Raw genomic sequence first — 18,033 nt, forward strand, 5'->3', positions numbered from 1 at the left:
CCGCCACTCAGGGTAACAGTGTCATGCAGGCCCTGATCACTGCTGTCTACGAGGCTGGATGTTTGTTCGGTGCCATGTTCGCCCTATTCACTGCCGATAAGCTCGGTCGTCGTTACATGGTTATGCTTGGTGCCACCATCATGATTCTCGGTGTCCTGATTCAAGTCACCTCGTTTGTCGACCACCTCCCTCTGCTGCAATTCATCATCGGCCGTGTCATTACCGGTGTTGGTAACGGCATGAACACTTCCACCATCCCCACCTACCAGGCTGAATGCTCCCGCACCAGCAACCGTGGTCTGCTTATCTGTATCGAGGGTGGTGTTATCGCCATCGGTACGGCTATCGCCTACTGGATCGACTTCGGTGCCTCTTACGGTCCCCCCGGTCTTACTTGGCGTTTCCCTATTGCCTTCCAGATTGTCTTCGGTCTCGTCATCGTTATCGGCATGTGGTTCATGCCCGACTCTCCTCGCTACCTCATCTCCCGCGGTAAGGTCCACGAGGGTGAATACGCCTTGGCTGCCCTTGCCGGTCTTGAGATCAACGACCCTGAGACCCAGCTCCAGAAGCAGCTTGTTATGGAGTCTATTGAGGCTGCTGGTGTCGCTGAGGGTGCTGGTTACCGTGATCTGCTTACTGGTGGACGTACTCAGCATTTCCGCCGTATGCTTATCGGTTCTTCTTCTCAGATCGCCCAGCAGCTATCTGGTTGCAACGCTGTCATCTACTACCTCCCCGTTCTGATGCAGGACTCCCTGAACATGGATACCTTCATGTCCGACATTCTTTCCGGTGTTAACATGATCATCTACGCTATCTTCGCCACTTTCTCTTGGTTCTTCATCGAGAAGATTGGTCGCCGTAAGCTCTTCCTCGGTGGTATGACCGGTCAGATGATTGCCATGATCATCGTTTTCGCTTGCTTGATTCCCGGAACCACCCAGGCTGCCAAGGGTGCCGTCTTTGGTCTCTTCTTGTACATGGCTGTCTTCGGTGCCACCATCCTCCCCTTGCCCTGGTTGTACCCTGCCGAGATCTCTCCCATCCGCACTCGTGCCAAGGCCAACGCCGTGTCCACCTGCTCCAACTGGCTTTTCAACTTCACCGTTGTCATGATCACCCCCGTTATGATCTCCAGCATCGGCTGGGGTACCTACCTCTTCTTCGCTGCCTGGAACGCCGTCTTCATTCCCATCATGTACTTCTTCTACCCCGAGACCGCTGGTCGCAGTCTTGAGGAGATTGATATCATCTTCGCCAAGGGATTCTGTGAGAAGATCAGCTACGTCAAGGCTGCCCGTGAGCTGCCCCGTCTCACTGATGAGCAGGTCGAGGAGAAGGCTCTTGAATACGGCTTCGGTGATCTTGGCCACCCCGATGACGTTGAGAAGGGTAACCCCAACTCCTCAGGCTCTGAGAACCACGAGGAGGAGGTCCACACCACCACTCTCCACGAGGACTACTAGATTTGGGTTCTCCTAATGTGAAAAGTTACTTTTTTACCTTTTCTGGACAACAGCGCTGTGCGTTGGCCTCGCCATAGTCTCTTTTGGTCTTATGGTTGTGCATATTATATCGTTGTCTGGGTGACGAAAGGCTATTGCCTACGTTATTTCCATATTATGTTTTGTCTTTTTTTTTTTTTTCTTTTGATCATGTTCTCAGGATCAACACCTGGAACCCCCTTTTTTATACCCATTGTTTTGCTGTTTTTAAGTGCAGACTGATGATTTCATGTTCATGTCTGGGTTTATTGACTGGTTTATCTCGGTCGGGCATGGGAATATTTCATGATTTCATGTATATGTGCTTTATGTACTAGAATTATAGACTGACATTATGATGTCCAATTTTTTCTTTTATATTTTTTTTTCTCTTTTATCTTCAAGTTTCGAATTCTCTTAGTATTTTTACAACTGTAAGCCCGGGTTGCCTAAAGGAGTAACCCAAAATAGTAAACAGTCAAACCTCCAGGGCCGAGAACTTAAACCCCGTTTTTGATCCCTGCATACAACATGTATGTCAATAAGTAGCTGCTATGTGAGTCATGCCTTGCGCCTCCAGAGTCAAAGCCTGACTTGCATGAACACGAGTAAGGGAGAAGTACGTGATCAATGGTCGGCTGATCCCGCCTCCAACCTTGGTAACTGTTGCTTTGTTTCGAAACTCAGAGTCACGACTTTCACCTTACACCTTTTTTTTCTTTAGAGCCCTCTTTCCAACTGTGGCTCTCCTTTGTTTATTTATTGCATTCCACTCATCCCAAAATATCCATCTTCACATCTCCATTTATTCACATCTACATATCTTGCATCCAATAGACCATGCCCATAACCACCCGCCCCCACCTCAACCCCGCGCCATGAGCTCCTCCCTCGAGGCTAAAATCGTCGTTTTAGGCGCACAAGGTACCTACTACCCCGCGAGAATAAAAAAAGAACTAAGACCAAAAAAAGAACCACGCTAACACGAACATCCACTTTAATCTAGGCGTCGGAAAAACCTCTCTCGTCCACCGCTACGTCCGTAACTCCTTCAACGATAACACAACCTCCACCGTCGGTGCCTCCTTCGTGACAAAACGCGTCCTGGACACAACATCCGACACGGTTGTCCGTCTACAAATCTGGGACACAGCAGGTCAGGAACGCTTCCGCAGCATCTCGCGTCTGTATTACCGCGGCGCGCACGCGTGTCTCCTGTGCTATGACATCACCGACGAGAACTCATTCTCGGAAATGGCCGGCTGGCTACGAGAGTTGAGAAAGAACCTGGGATCAGAGGGCGATGATGAGACCGGCGCTCCACCTTTGGTTATACATGTTGTGGGGACGAAATCCGATATCGTTGCCATGGAGCCCTCGAAACGGAGGGTTCCCTTCGAGAGGACGATCGCCTACGTAGCTGAGCAGCTTTATCCGACCCGCGCGTCGACACCGCCGCCTTCCGCTGGGATGGGCATGGGGCTTGGGTTCGGCTCGGGTGTCTTTGGGGGCGCGAATTCCGGGGCGGGTGTGAGTGCAGTTGCGGCTGGTAGCGCGGGCAGCGTGGGGGGAATGTCGACCGGCGCACTGCAGAGTCCGGATAGTAAACGGAGCTCTGCGTTCTGGGGCCAGGAGATTGGCTGGGATTGTTGTCATGAGATCTCGGCCAAGGATGGCGAGGGCATCGAGGAGGTTTTCCGGGTCATCACGCGGAAGTTGGTGGAACAGAGGAACAAGCGGGATGCTGATGCTTTGCTCAGTGTTGCGGGTACGCCTGGTCTGACACCTGGTCTTAATGGTCCCTTCACGCCTGGGAGTAATTTTGATGGAACTGGAAGCTTTCGGCTTGGATATGGGGATAAGAGGAGGAGCTGGTTGGGACTCGCGACGCCTAATGCTGGAGAAGTTGAGGAGGCTCGAGTCATGCAGACGGCTCAGCGACGTGGAAGATGCTGCTGATCTTGCTTTCCATCCCCTTTGATCACATCTGATTTGATACATTCCGTTTTGATTTGATTTATGTCCAGATCTCAGATGGTTCCTGCGTTTTTCTTTTCGTCTGGTGATGGGTTCTGGTTTGTTTCTTTGATATCCTGGCGGCCGGCCTTTGATTTTTTTTGCATTTGCATGCAGGCGTTGTTTGATTTCTCGATTAAAGTATGGTCTACATAGGGGTTTATGTTGATTTTACGCGTTCTAATATTGCAGCAAGACCAGTTTTCGGAGATATGGATGTTTTTCGTGTGTTTTTTTTTCTTTGTGACTGGAATGGCATTTGTATGTACCTATGATAAGATTTGAATACTATTAGTAGATCGTGCATTCATTCATAGTACATAGACCGCATGTTATATAGTATGCATAATCGTGTCCACAATTTCCCCAGATAATATGGAGCCCAATGATGATCTGATCTTTATTATGGATCCTGCCATTCCAGAATTGGAATTTATGTAGATCTGTATATGATGTCACGACGTGGGGTCTGGGTGGAGCAGTATAATTTTGGATAGAGCCCCGGAGATCTACCAGTTAGAGCATGGTAATTAGAATAATGCATGCCTGGTCATGTTTGAATTTAGCCTGGGTGTACTCTGCAGGTGTTTGCAACTTGTCACACTCCAAGCGACGGGCACCGTAGAGTCAGCCAATGAGCCACGTGAGCCAGCCATGCATAAATGGATGGTCCAGATTCGCCGACAAGTACAACAATCAGTGCGAGTGTAAGTTTCCAAGCGGTTTGAAGCCTGGTTAGTAGCTTGGACGTCATTAGGACCCTTAATGGTTGGTATTTAGGAGAAGCGCTTGAAGCTTTGGAAATAAGATGACTGTCGTCAAGTGGAGAAGTGAAGTATTGTGAATCAGGAAACGGAAGTTGCCTTCTCCGTGCAGCCCGTTGGCTTGGGCCGCTCCAACAGGGCGGAGCTTTTGGCCAAGTGTGCCTGATTGGCGAGATCTGTCCGAGGTACGTACATAGTAACATGACACTTACAGCCTCAGGTCAAGAGAGACCAACTAGGTCTCAGCAAACATATCTGCGAACGCACTGCTCAATTTGAAGTTACGCGTATTCAGAAGAGCTTTGTTACTTACTTCGATCTTTCCAGTAATTCTCTGTACTTTTCCTTTTTTTCCTTCGCTTTTCTTTTGTTAGCAACTCATTGGTGGCATGTACCGCGCCTCTGATGAGTCGTCAGCCCCGCTGTTCGAGTCCAGTGCCCTGTCTCTACGCGGAACAGGTATTTGACGCTTCTAGTACCCGGGCACATTTTCAGGGTACTGCAGGGGCCAGTCATACATGACCTACCGACCCCCCGACTCAACCTCTTGATTTCGATATTTGGAAGCTTGTTTCCTAGTTGTCCTTCTCTCTGCCGACTCCCCTGTGTTTCTCTTCACGCTCAAGCCCTCCCTCCCAAATGCGCCTATTTACTACCATCATCCAAGCTTACTTGGGCTTAAACACACCCACTTGTCGATTTCAACGCTTGTAATTATCCGTAAGCCCCACGAAATGTCCGGGGCGGAGGTGCTTGCCGTTGTAGCCTGCGTAGCAGCCAGTATGTCTCCACATCCCCAATGCAACAAGACTAACAACCTAACAACCCCGAGTCGTCTCCGCCTACCGAGATGGAAGCGAGCTCTATCAGTCCATGAAAAAGAAATGGGACCGACGACACCCGAAGGAAAAGGCTTCTTCGAATGACCTCGAGCGCTCCTTGATCCGCGGCCAGGAGGAAATCCTCACACACTGGAACGCCCACGTATCACGACTCGGACGCCGATATGAGGAGGGGGATACTATATCGCGGGAGCAGATGAAGGATATTGTGATCACGTTGCAGGGGATGTTATTGACGCATCTCAGTCGTGCGGTTGATAATGGAGTCAGCCTGGATGTTATGGCTGTCTTGCTTGCCTCAGATCATGGTCGGAGCCGTACCATCTCTGTGCTCCATGATTTATACCAGCGGATCGCGCAGTCAGCGCCGAATCAATGGCCGGTTGGTGGCGGTGGGGCTGTTTATGCCACTGTCGATCCCGCTTCGAGTATTGGGTATTATATCCAGTTGTTAGATCAGGGGCGCTCATCGTCGCAGTCAAGAGAGGCGGCGTGGCTGGGTGGTTTTCCTGCTACACCTGTCATGGCTTTTCCGGGTCAGTTATCTGGGCAGCCGGCAGATATTGTTGGTTTATGTAGACACGGTGAGCTGTCTAGTCCACCGCAAGGAGAGAAAAAGTCGTCTGGTTTTGTGACAGCCATTAACTCGCTGTTGGGACATCGTCCCAAGCGTGAAAGTGCTGATCGGTCCTCGAACGGCTCGGTGACACACTTAGTGGCCTCGCCAGACCATACACCTCAGCCTGGTATATCTGTTCCTCAGCGCGCAAACCCGGAGATGATCGTCACAGCAGAACACCCTGACAATGCCGACACGAAGTTCCGGCCCAAGCGACCCTTCGAACGAAAATCTCGTCGAAATCTGTCTGAGATGGATGAAATCACCGACAGTATGACCCGCCAGCTGAAATGGAATCCGTGGACAAATGACGGGAGATCCGAATGTGGGAGAGATTCTGACACCGAGCTGTCAGACGCGGAGGTCTCTCCTACAACAGATGAGCCTCCCAAGCTAGGCAAACGGGAAGATCCGGATCGTCTTGAAAACCAAATCCCGCCTACTTTAGCTCCCCCACCCGCCTCGGTGATCTCCGATCATACCACGCACTCCAGCGCTCCGACCATCCACCTTCGCAGATTATCAAGAGGTCAATACTGGCCCCCAAGTAAAGCCAACAAGTACTCCGGGTTCTGCAAGGGTGCCTGGAAGCTCAGCTCCGGCCTTGGGGGATTTAAGGTCCACTCCGAGCCCGTCGGCTACTATTTCCTTATGCCCAAATGGCGCTGCTACCGCTGTTATTTCGGTATGCCGCTTGCGCCGCGGGCGGGTAGTGACGGACGGGATCTACAATTCGACCAGAAAATCTATCTGGATAAGTCAACGGGGATCCGTTACCGTTGGCCTTTTCTGGCCAAATCGCATCTCCCGTATACGAGGCCTGGAGCGTCGGCTTCGACACATATCAATGGCACATTTGGGTGTATAATCTGTTGTGCTGAACTTGATATTGTTGCACCGACGATGAACTCTTTGGATGAGTTTATGGCGCATCTGGGGGAGCAGCATCGAAGTGTAGATTCGGCTTTGTTGGAGCGGACCCGCTGTGTTGTGGGGAGAGTGGCTTTGGACGAGGAAGATTTTGATATCAACATTCCGCCAGCTCGAGTCGTGACTCTTGAATGATGGATGTTGTTGTTTGTTCTTCAATTGTTGTTTCCAACCTTTATTTTTGAGACATTGGTACTCGGCACTTTTAATGTGCTTTTGGAATCTGGTGTTTTGGCGTTGAAATGTTGGGATTCAAAAAGTGGAAAGTGGTGCCATGGTTTAGTGTGAGGGTCTCGGAAAACCGATGGTCTAAGCTTAAGGCTTCCCGTCGGGGCGTAAGAAAATCAAAATTGCGGTCTGATTAGTTCCTTTTATTTCCCCCCACAGCCGTAGTAGCCCCTGAAAATGAAGTTCGTATGGATGAATTCTGCTACTTGGTTAACTTCGCTCTGACCCTGTGCCACTGAAAAGGGGGCGTTCGTGATCTAAAGATGAAGGCTTATTCTGTAAGCGCTTTAGTTTCCCCCTAACAGCTTTCGCCCGTGTCGCTGGCGTCGCTGACATCAGCCATACACTTGAATGTAGCATTCCCCCTGGCGTGGGATCTTCCCCGGGTAAATGCACAACATCTGTTGTCCCTTGCAGTGTCCAAGACCCAAGCCGTTCGATACTTTTTGACTTTGGTACCACCTGTATTTCTAATGAAAGTAGTGCCGAGTACGGAGTACGGAGTACAACATAGCCTATAGATGATCCCAGCTCAGTTGAGCCCAGTTCCCGTATGGGTCCGCCGCTAAGACCACAAAATGTGTCTGGGCCCCGCTGATCGCAGCTTTCTGACTCCCCGATGTGATTCAACGCGGATTGGTGACTGTAGAGGGTCCAGGGGCTTCGGCGCAGCAATGGATCGGCAGAGGATGAATGTACTGGAAGGTACTGTTTGTATTAGAAGTACATAATAAATATACTTTGACGGTACCTTTGGGGGGATTTGGGCGGATTTGCACCAATCAGAGAGAGACAATTGTGCTGGGTGTATTGGGCGTGTTGGGTTGAACTGGGTCGTTCCTGCCGCAACTGTATTTCACGCGGTTTCCTATTTTGATTTTCGTTTTCCAAACTTCTGATCTGTGACTCTGTACTTCCCCTTCTTTTTTTCTTTCTTTCTATAGTCTGCACCCTAATTCCATCACATCTTTGTCTTCTCCAATTCACTCGCTTCTTTTTTCTCCAACCTATTTTTCATTGTTTTCTGGTGTTTTGTGCCGACGACCCTTTCGAATCCGCTACTCCGCATGAGGACCCGCCAAGTCCGTCCCTGAGATTGATTCGCTTTCTTTTCCTTCCCCTCGATCCGTGGACCTGTGTCTCGGAGAAAAAAAAATTAAAAAATAACACACCTCCTTTCTCTTCTTCCTCCCCCTCAGTTCCCCTTCACTCTCTCTTCAAGTTTGCTTTACGCTTCTATGTTATGAGATGAGGCTCTCACTACGTGTCGGTTTGGCCGCGGCGCTGATCATTTTCGCGCTTGTCCTAATCAACCGTCAACTCCACAAGGTTGGCCAGGCCCCCCAGTCATTCTGGAATTTCGATACCACATCCTTCCGCGCTTCTTTGCGGCCACAACAACAAGCTGTTCAAGATGGTGTCCAGAGGAAATGGGGTATTGGCACCAACAAGAAGCTGGATTTGACCTACAAGACAACCCCGATCGAGGTCCCCAATGAGGGTGTTATTGTCATGGGCAAATTGCGTGAGGAGAACACTGCCTGGGTATCAGCAGAGGTCGCCGAGTACGTCTCCGATGTTTTTTTTTTGCTCCCTCTCATTTCTATTTTTTACCCAATTACCCTACAATTCTCTTCATGTCTCAATGGCTTCCTTCTGGGGCTGTTTGTTCTCCCGTTCAGGGGAAATACAGAGACACCGTGGGACTAGCTTAATCTGTGGAACCACAAAAATACTTACGTGAATTTATCCGCAGATGGCGCAATTACGTTTACACCGTCGATGATACCAACGCTCCGGTACACACTCCCAAGAACAAAGGCCGTGAGGCCTTGCCATACCTCCAATATATCGTCGATCATTATCAAGATCTCCCTCCGATCGTTCTCTTCCTGCACAGTCACCGCGACGGCTGGCCCGGCGCCTGGCACACCGATACCATGGATTACAACAATGTGGACTCGATCCGGGCCCTTCAGCGCGACTTTGTCCAGCAGGAAGGTTTCGTCAATCTCCGCTGTGTATTGTCCCCCGGTTGCCCGGCCGAAATGCAACCTTTCCGCAACCCCCCGAAGCCAGGCAACACTGGTGAATCGCATTATGCGGATGCCTGGAAGGAATTGTTCGGCAACAGTAAAGTTCCCGAGACCATCGCCGCCCCTTGTTGCTCGCAGTTTGCCGTCTCCAGGGATCAAATTTTGATGCGCCCGCTATCTGACTACAAACGCATGTACGATTGGGTGCTGAACAATGACCTGCCGGACGAGGTGACTTCCAACATTATGGAGTACTCATGGCATATTATCTTCGGCAAAGACCCAGTATTGTGAGTTTACTCCACCCCGCAAATTGATTAATTTAATTACTTTGACTAACCCGTTCCAGTTGCCCTGATGTCTTCCAATGCTACGCCGATGTTTATGGCGAGGAAGTCTACGGATTTTAATTTACGCCCCCGCTCCATTTTCCAACCTTCCACTTCTTTTTCTTCTTTTTCTTCTTTCACTTCACTTTACCTTTGTATTCTTTCCACCTTCGATTTTCGACTTCCGACTTTTTATTTTCTCATTTCAATTCCCCCTCTGTATTATTTCCGGGCGGATTTTACTCCATATGGTTAGGGCATTATGAACCGCGCCAATGCACATCTTACGACTCGCTTCACTTTCTGTTTATTCGGGAGCAATGTACATGGAGTTTGAGAACGGCGATCGCGTCATTGCATAGCTTACCACGATCGCATCTGATTGCACTTGAGCAGGAGCAATGTTGCTATGCATGCATATATAAGCAGCGAATAAATTACGATTGAACATCCCTAATTCCAGATGACTGCCTACTTCATAATATCCATAACTCCTCTCTGTTCATCCCACCGATACACGGGCCCACTCCCAACATTATAATGGTAATAATTATTCGTTCCAGCAGGCACAACCGCTTTTCGAAAAGTGATGTTGATTCTTCCCCGCACCGCATCCCCCGCCCGTCCCCGTCTTTTCGGGATACTATGCAACCAATTGGATTGTGTGTCACCCCGCATTACCACCATATCGCCCGATGCGAGGGGCATTTTGATCTGCTGAGGTGCGGCTGCAGGTCCTTTCATCTGCGTCTGCAATTGCATCGGCCCATATGCTCGAGGCTGTGAAACCCCATGTTGAGAATCGGTCGTACCGGAGCCTGGGGGTTGGGATTTCGCTGTATGACTCGGGGTAGTTGTTTCGGCCGGGGACGTTGCAGCCGTGCTACCGATATCCGAAACGGTCTCACTGTTTGCCATACCAGCACTTTTGCCGCCATTCTTGATGCCATTCCCCGGCCCGAATGGATATGAGCCTGTTGTGGGGGGAGGTTTGTGCTTCATCACAAACTCCCTCTCCCCGCCAAGCGATAGCGAAGCAATATTCGGCTGATCGCCGAGGAATCGTTCATCATCTGAGTGAAAGGATATGCTATCCTCGCCACTGGCGTAGTAATTCACTAAACAGAAGTTATAGCGTGCGCCTGTTGCGGCTTCGACTTGTTGGCGGAGTATGTCGAGGCATGAGGGTATGGGTCGTGGTTTGTATTGGTATTTTGTTGGAGAGATGGCGGATTTTGTTTCGGCTTGTATAAGGATCAAGTCGTCATGTGTTCCATCTGGGGTTTGATCTGCATTGGTGTTTGGGTCTCGGTTCTCCGCTGGGTCCTTGGGGCAAGACCCTGCAGGCTCGTTCTTATGCACAAATCGGGCTGTATCATCAACCCCGAAAACAGTCGTGAAGCGAGGTGTGTTTATGGACGTTTCGACTCCACCCCGCTTAATCGAGTACTGCACACGGTAAAATGGGAGTTCCCGACGCAAGAACTTGAACAGCTCGTTTGCCGTCTGCCGGGCGACGTAGGGCTGAAAGTGTAGCAGGTCGAGGTGAGGTTGGTTGTTTATATTGCGTGCTTGGCGCGCTGGTGTGCCATGCTGTATACCGACATCGATGTGGGAGGGCAGTTGTGGGATTGGGATTGGGTAGGTTGGATGGTTATCTGGTATGGCTTTGTTGGGCTCATCCGTCGGACTGGTACCCGGTTGATTGGACTGCGATTGCGATTGCGGTTGCGGTTGAAGCGCGGGTTGGTCGGTTTTGATTCGTTTCTCGGTTGGAACTGGTGGGGAGATGGGCTTGAAGAAGGACTCTAGGGTTCGTTTGGCCATGGCGCGTGGATTGGGATGGATAGTGGGCGGACGCGTTCTGGGTGCAAAATAAAGTGATGCGTGATGTCATGCCGTGCGGGTCAGACAGCGATCCGATCTATGATTTCCCGATTCGATGGAGCCATCGCCTGGGAAGAGCTTTTGGTGCTGATGATTTGATAGTAATGCATTATTTTTTCAAGAGTAGTGGAGAGCTTAGGATTTTAGATTTGGTGATATGTAGCATACTATGTATACTTGTAAACATCCATGGATGTTTGTTGGATGATAACCAAAATAGCTTCACCTGAGGTATCCAACATTCAGATATGCCGGCGGTCAATCGAAGTGCAAATCAGCAATTGGTCATTTCACCTCCGCAAATTGCTCTAGACCCAGATACAATCTCTCAAACACCCCATCATACCACCCCATAACCTCTTCCCACTCAGCAGAAGGCAAAGTCACTTTCATCATCCGCAACCACCCCCCAACGATGCAATCCGCATAACTGGATCGGTGCCCAAGGATAAACGGCCCACTCTGGTCCTGATTCAACAGTGTGGCCAAATCAGCAACTGCCTCCCGAAACGAAACCATCATCTTCACCCTATCCTCCTCTCCGAAAGAAAAGTTCTTCGAGGACGCACCCCCAGACCGTCTCGCAAACTCCGCTTGAATCCCCTCCATCTGTGACTGCTCGAATGGCATTCCGCCCGCCATTAGAAGCACATGCGCCGTAAATGCAGCATCAATGTTGGTATTAAATCGCACATATTCGCCGAATTCACCCTCATCGCGCTCCGAGAGGGGCACCATCAACGGCGTTTGAAGTGCGTATTTGAAATCAAGTTTTTGGGCTGCGAATAGATCCGCACAAGCTCCAGAATTGGGATACTGCTTTTGCAGGTAGAGAGCGATATCAAAGGAGTCACCGACTACGGCATTGGTAGTTGAGTCGGTAAGCATGGGGAGAGTGTAGTAGTCGGTTCCATCGGCGAACTTGCGACATGCCGGTGCGCCGACTTTTTGGCGGATATTTGAGATTTCTAGCATTGGGACCCAGGTTGTCTTGTAGGATATTCCCTTCATGTTTAGGGCGTAGCGCGCCTTCCATGGGTTGGGGGCTGAAGTTGATTTTTCGTATGGCTGGCTGAATGCGATGTCGTAATAGACGACCGCGGGTGAGGTGTCGGATAAAGCCATTGTGTGATTGAGAGAGGTAATTTTGGGTGACTTCGGTGTCGATTTTGTGTGATTTGTTGGAGGATGATTTTTGGGGATTCGGCTTTGGGTTTATATGGACAAAAGCTTGAAGGTTGTCCTTGCTGCAGGGTCCAGTACAATCTGAGACATGATGAGGGGGCGTGAGCCATTGTGAGTAATAGTGGGGGCGATCGGGAAATTCACCAATGAAAATAACACCTGGTGATTGAGGGGAGCATTGAGACTCGAGAGTCGAGAGCAGAGTACGGCGGTCCACTGAATACAATAGGGGGGCCATATCTATTGATCCATTTTTTACCGCCAACTCGGCTTTGGAAGTCAAGATAGTGGGTAAAGTGTCAATGGCCTTTTGGTGCTTTGATTAGCCAGAAAATCTAAATAGACTTTTGCCACACCAAGCGGTAATAATTCCACAACCTTTTCTGGAAAGTTGGAGTATTACGCGCGGTCTGAAACGCCAAGACCAACCGTGGTTGGCCCGCCTGCCCTCTCCCCAAGGAAACTTGCGTGCAATTATCAACTGCTGCAACATAGTAGTTGCAAACACCTGAATAATTCACCAACTTGACCACCATTCCCATAAAAACACATATTCTAGAGCTATACGTTCATAACGTCTACTAACGAGTATGGTCAAAAAATAAATTTCAATAAAGTCTCATGCTAGCAGTACATACACGGTCATCTCCAGTTTTCTCAATCAATACATAAATCATCTACAGCGCTTCCAAAGTTTCCAGGCTGCCTTATATCAACTTCCAAGGTCTCCTCTAAGTCACCCAATTACTGCCTCACAAACTGGGTCTTGTGCGACTTGTACAGAGTGCTGCTATCCAAAACATCACCAGTCGAGGACTGAATGAAGTCAATCTGCAGGTTTTGCTCATCCAACAACTTCAGCGTAGCATAGCTGTAATCATCCGCATAAGCGAACTCAGTGTAGTCTGGCTCGGTTCCAACGGAACTCAATCCCTCAATGTTACCCGCACCACCGGCAATAATGTACATGGTAGCCTTGGGGTCAGTCAAGTTCGCCGAATCAACAGTGCCGTTGTAAATGGGGGTGAATCGCTGCGAGTTGTGGACGTGTCCGAACACACCCAAATCCACACCGTACGTGTAGAACAGCTCTTCAAAGGCATCCTGGCAGGAATCACAGATGTTGTCCGAGTCACCGGTGCTGTACCACGGTCTGTGGCCAGCAACAATGAGCCAGGGGGTAACAGTGCGGTCAACGCTAGCCAGATCAGCCTTGAGGAACTCGAGTTGCTGGCCAGACTTGCCGAATGGACCACTGTCGAGATCAGCGGAGCCATCTGTGCCATCCGGAGCATCGGTGAAGTCGGTCTCGGTGTTGATCATAACGATGTGAGCCATGCCGTACTCGAACGAGTACCAGAATGGAGGCAGGGCGTAAGATTGCGCCTGAAGGGCCAATGCCTGAGCCGTTGTGTTTGTGGACGACGACGTGAATGGGCTAGGCATGGTGTTTTCGAAGCGGTGCATGAAATCGGTGAAGTTCTTCTGGCCTTCGGGGCAGAGCTCGAGAAGGTACGGGATCTCGGAGCAGTCCGCCTCGTGGTTGCCCGGGCTGGCCATGTAAAGCTTGCGACCCGCGATGGGAGCCAGTTGGTCGTAGAACTGCTCCAGGATGGATTGGTAGGCCTCGGTGCCATCCAAGAGGTTTGAGATCTTCTCATACCAGTCGTCTGCGTAGGCAAAGTCACCGGGGTGGATAACGAACTCATAGTCGTCCACGGTCTCAGCGAGACGACCAATGGTCGTGTGGTTCAACTCGGGCTGCACGTAGGGAATGGTATCCTTCTTGGAGCTGGTAGACGAGATGGTGAAACCATCCGCACCGTAGACTCCCAAATCAATCACAACATCAAGATTGAATGCGGTCTTGTCTCCGGGGGTACGGGGACTGAAGAAGTGACCCACGGTGGAGTTGGTTGAGACAATCTTGTAGTAGTAAGTGGTGGCTGGGGTAAGATCGGTCAAAACGACGGCATTGGACCATGTCCGCGAGGTCGAATAAGTGGTTGAGCCGGTGCTGGAGCAAATTTCGGTGCTCAAGTCATCCTCCGAGGTACCGTAGGTCACACAAGTAGAGTTCAATTGCTCATATGTGTTCCATCCAACGGAGACAGCTACAGAAGTTAGCATATGATTCTTTTTTTGGTCAATCACATATGATGTAGTCTCTCACAGTTGGGTCCATAGATTGCCAAGCGCTGCTGGACTGGGGTAGTCAAGTCTGAAGGGATGGTAGGATAGTTGACGCTAGCAAGAGTGCCTGCAGCCAACGCTGGCAGAGTCTTGAGGAAAGTGGTGAACCCGACCATTTTGACTTTGATCTTCCAGTCAAATCAATAGCTGCCAAATGAGTTATCGAACCAAAAAACGACATGATAGCCATGTCGATCTCCCTTTTATATGGCAGTGATTGAAAAGTTGCATGTGCACAATTCTTTCAACTCCTGCATACTGCATGCCGAACAGACCAATCACTCGGAAGTTGGAAGCCACGCCTGAGTTTCTTCATTTCGTCGACTGTAGATCTTTCGTCACCCGCCATACTCAGCAGGCTTAACGCCGGATGATGGTTCTGTTTATGGGATCGCTTAGATGCACTATTAAGCTTCCGGTCATCGGACCATAATATTGTCCCGAAGCACGTGGAGCCTGCGGGGATCGTGAATCGTTCAAAGTTGGTACCTGACCAATGACTAATGCCAACACTTTCATTCGGACTTTTTCTTGAGTGGATCCAAGTAGATTAATTTGCATTGGACAACCTTGTTCTGATCAGACTATTCTCGTTTGGTGTGCAGAAACTAATTCAAACGGTACACTATTCCCATTGCTTCCTGACCTCCGAACCCACAAAACCCGCAACTCCGACGGTTTATTGTGAGACACCGTCCGTTTCGCCGATCCTCACAACATACTTGACAGCTGAAGCTTTTCCGTCGGCGAGCCCCTGTAAAGCCCCCTGGAGTCCACCTAGTCCACCCGGGCGTACTTCATAAGGGTGTCCAGAGAACCAGCCACCCGCCAGGCCCCGACCGATGAACGGGTAAAATGCCGCGCCAAACTCGCGATCTTCAATTGTCAACCCCTCAGAAGGAGGCATATGAACTGTACCGACCATGGTTCGGTGGATGACAATTTTGTTGTCGTCGTTTTCGCCTTCACAGGGCAGCACTGTGGTAATCTTGCCCGGGGCTGTCAGGGTAGCGCGGAGGTTTTCCCAGCTGCCCTTCTCCGAAACTGCATCATAGGCGTGGTGAATGGGCTTCCCGCCAGCGGCAGCCTTGATCTGTGCACGGATGGCCTCGTCACCTTCGCGGTAGTCGATGATGGTGTCGCCCTTGCTGCGGTCAATGAGTGTCTCCACAAAGGAAGCTCCCTTTCCGGCGACCACGATAAGTGGGTGGATGTTGGAGAGACTGGCGAACTTCAGGGCAAATGCACCGACAGCGGAGGCTCCGCCGTAGACTACCAATGGGATTTGCTCCTTGGTAGGATTCCAAGGGAGCGGTAGGTCCAATCTCTGGTATAGACCAACCGCGGCAGTCATGGCCGCCAGGGGCAGAGTCGCGGCCTCTGTTTCTCACTTTAACTCTTGTCTAAATTTTGAGACTGGGATTGACAACATACCTTCAAAACTGGTCTTGGCAGGAATGTGGAAAGTAGTGTGGGCTGGCGCAATCGCATATTCCGCATAGCTTCCATCGGCGGTCATCATCTCGTGGAACGCAGCCACCTTATCTCCTTTGGCGAAGCCAACTACTCCCTCTCCAACAGCCTCGACATAGCCGGCAATATCATCTCCCTCGTTGGCACCCTTGGCGTTTCCGGTCCAGCGCGGGAGTTTCCAGTCCTTGGGGTTGGTGCCAGACACCACGACCCGGATAAGGACCTGGCCCTCCTTGGGGACGGGGATCTCCGTCTCCCGGATTGTGACGATAGTGTCCTTGTCGACGAAAGCTTGCTTCATTTTTAATTGCAAATTAAATCAATTGATTGTATGAGTACTAGAAAGCGCAGATTTTTTGTGGCTTTATGCACCCCGGAATCAGATTTTATTTGTCAGATTGTGAAGAATCGCTAATCAAGAGTTCTGCAGGGTTCTGCACAAATATGCATGAATCTGCATAAACAAAGGTGATGATCTGATATGACGTCATTTAACTACATCTTTAACCAGATGGATTTGTCATCAATTTGACAACTCTTGACACTACTATTGTATTGTCTTAGTCTGTCTACCATTCCATCACTCCCTGTTGCACAATAATCTTCCCCATAGAATCGTCCCTCTCGCCCTCCACGACCTTCCTCAACAATTGTCCCCCAATACTTGGGTGCTTGGCTCCCATCGCAATTGCCAATTCAGGCACACCTCCCAGATTGGTTGCCAGCATTCCTGGACCCACGCAACACACTTTCACGCCATCCGCCTTCAACTTATGGCTCCAGTCTAGCATCATCATGTTCAAAGCAACCTTACTGCAACGATACCCGATAGTTTCAAAATCGATATTTTTGGGCCACCCGGCTGGCTGAGGGGGCGTGGGGAAATATGACTCTGCAGCTTGGTTGATAGCGGACAGACCGGTCACAAATATCAGGCGAGGATCAGCTGACTTGAGCAGAAGGGGGATGAAAGTTGCAGTCATGACGTTTGTCCCAGCGACATTCACATTGTAGGCATTGTTGAAACATTCGCGAAGAGAAACTCGATCGGCAAGGTATTCCAGATCGAATGTTGCACCTAATCTGATTAGCTAGGAACTGGAACGGAACCTGTGCTTGAGTTTTTCTACTACTACTTACCGGCATTGTTGATAAGTGCATCGATGTGACCTGGGCCAGATTTCACTTTCTGAAATGCACTCTCGATGGACTCATCGCTTGTCAAATCGACCTGGAGTGATTCAACTCTATTGGTCGCGGAAGGACATTCATTTTTGAGCTTTTCGATGGCCTCGTCTGCCTTTGCTAGTGACCTGCTGCCCATGAAAATGTGATAGGGCTTTTCGCTTTCAAACAAGGCTTTCACAGTCTCATACCCAATTCCACCGTTCCCGCCAGTGATAAGGACGATCTTTGGGGTCATATTAAGGATATTATTCATGGTTCAGGGAATTATCGTTTTGAATTATTCCAAAAGTTATAGTTATAGCCAGATTTACAATAATACTTGGCTTATTTATACATCTACTGGCTCCGCATCTGTTCAAATTCCCACTCCAAATACCGATACTTCCGTTGCTACAGTTGTCTGGTTCAGTCAGATCGGGTTTAAAGCTTGGCGACGGAGATAAGTCTTTGCTTCGGGGTTAACAGCCGCCTGGGTCGACTGGGCCTGGGCTCAGGGCTGGGACCAATCTTGCCCATGGGGAAGCCTTTGCTGCCTTTCCCTTAGCTCTCGTTCAGATATCAAGCATCACGAAGTTTGCATGTCAGAAAAGTGTGGCGCATATCACACAATGGGCGGGATTTCAAATACCCGTTGTCCAGGTACCTCGGCTAAGCATGAAGCTACTGGTTCGATCAAGCTAGTCTCCCCAGAGCCCCTCATTTTCGCCCTCCACGGGGGCTGCTTCTTCGATTCGTCTCTAAACCCCAACTTTGAACTTACCAGCATTAACCTTCCCTGATCGCCCAATCGGAATCAAATCAACTTTCATTTGCTTGAAATTTCTCTGTTCACCGGAGCCACCTTACACCCGTCATT

At 49.9% G+C, this 18,033-nt stretch overlaps 8 protein-coding genes across 8 annotated transcripts; 3 read left to right on the forward strand and 5 right to left on the reverse strand.

The window, feature by feature from the left end:
• Positions 1–2,365: 2,365 nt before the first annotated feature.
• Positions 2,366–3,446, forward strand: N7466_006569 (Rab family GTPase; the record flags this gene model as incomplete). Its single annotated transcript, XM_057165966.1, has 2 exons — positions 2,366–2,411; positions 2,494–3,446. 2 exons carry the CDS (start codon positions 2,366–2,368, stop codon positions 3,444–3,446), a joined length of 999 nt encoding a protein of 332 aa, XP_057021565.1.
• A 1,555-nt stretch (positions 3,447–5,001) lies between these two features.
• On the forward strand, positions 5,002–6,793 carry N7466_006570 (uncharacterized protein; the record flags this gene model as incomplete). The annotated part of the gene is made up of 2 exons (XM_057165967.1): positions 5,002–5,047; positions 5,100–6,793. 2 exons carry the CDS (start codon positions 5,002–5,004, stop codon positions 6,791–6,793), a joined length of 1,740 nt encoding a protein of 579 aa, XP_057021566.1.
• Positions 6,794–8,134: 1,341 nt separating this feature from the next.
• N7466_006571 (DUF3431 domain-containing protein) lies at positions 8,135–9,332 on the forward strand (the record flags this gene model as incomplete). Its single annotated transcript, XM_057165968.1, has 3 exons — positions 8,135–8,451; positions 8,643–9,212; positions 9,272–9,332. 3 exons carry the CDS (start codon positions 8,135–8,137, stop codon positions 9,330–9,332), a joined length of 948 nt encoding a protein of 315 aa, XP_057021567.1.
• A 390-nt stretch (positions 9,333–9,722) lies between these two features.
• On the reverse strand, positions 9,723–11,078 carry N7466_006572 (Oxoglutarate/iron-dependent dioxygenase; the record flags this gene model as incomplete). The annotated part of the gene is made up of 1 exon (XM_057165969.1): positions 9,723–11,078. One exon carries the CDS (start codon positions 11,076–11,078, stop codon positions 9,723–9,725), a length of 1,356 nt encoding a protein of 451 aa, XP_057021568.1.
• Positions 11,079–11,423: 345 nt separating this feature from the next.
• Positions 11,424–12,263, reverse strand: N7466_006573 (uncharacterized protein; the record flags this gene model as incomplete). The annotated part of the gene is made up of 1 exon (XM_057165970.1): positions 11,424–12,263. The coding sequence occupies one exon, from the start codon at positions 12,261–12,263 to the stop codon at positions 11,424–11,426; it is 840 nt and encodes a 279-aa protein (XP_057021569.1).
• Positions 12,264–13,067: 804 nt separating this feature from the next.
• Positions 13,068–14,632, reverse strand: N7466_006574 (purple acid phosphatase family protein; the record flags this gene model as incomplete). The annotated part of the gene is made up of 2 exons (XM_057165971.1): positions 13,068–14,437; positions 14,497–14,632. 2 exons carry the CDS (start codon positions 14,630–14,632, stop codon positions 13,068–13,070), a joined length of 1,506 nt encoding a protein of 501 aa, XP_057021570.1.
• Positions 14,633–15,195: 563 nt separating this feature from the next.
• N7466_006575 (zinc-binding alcohol dehydrogenase family protein) lies at positions 15,196–16,290 on the reverse strand (the record flags this gene model as incomplete). The annotated part of the gene is made up of 2 exons (XM_057165972.1): positions 15,196–15,896; positions 15,951–16,290. 2 exons carry the CDS (start codon positions 16,288–16,290, stop codon positions 15,196–15,198), a joined length of 1,041 nt encoding a protein of 346 aa, XP_057021571.1.
• Positions 16,291–16,558: 268 nt separating this feature from the next.
• Positions 16,559–17,430, reverse strand: N7466_006576 (uncharacterized protein; the record flags this gene model as incomplete). The annotated part of the gene is made up of 2 exons (XM_057165973.1): positions 16,559–17,067; positions 17,130–17,430. 2 exons carry the CDS (start codon positions 17,428–17,430, stop codon positions 16,559–16,561), a joined length of 810 nt encoding a protein of 269 aa, XP_057021572.1.
• Between the last annotated feature and the right edge of the window lie 603 nt (positions 17,431–18,033).

The sequence above is a fragment of the Penicillium verhagenii genome, assembly GCF_028828195.1.
Source record: "Penicillium verhagenii strain IBT 33310 chromosome Unknown utg000006l_segment0_segment0, whole genome shotgun sequence".
Lineage (NCBI taxonomy): Eukaryota > Fungi > Ascomycota > Eurotiomycetes > Eurotiales > Aspergillaceae > Penicillium > Penicillium verhagenii.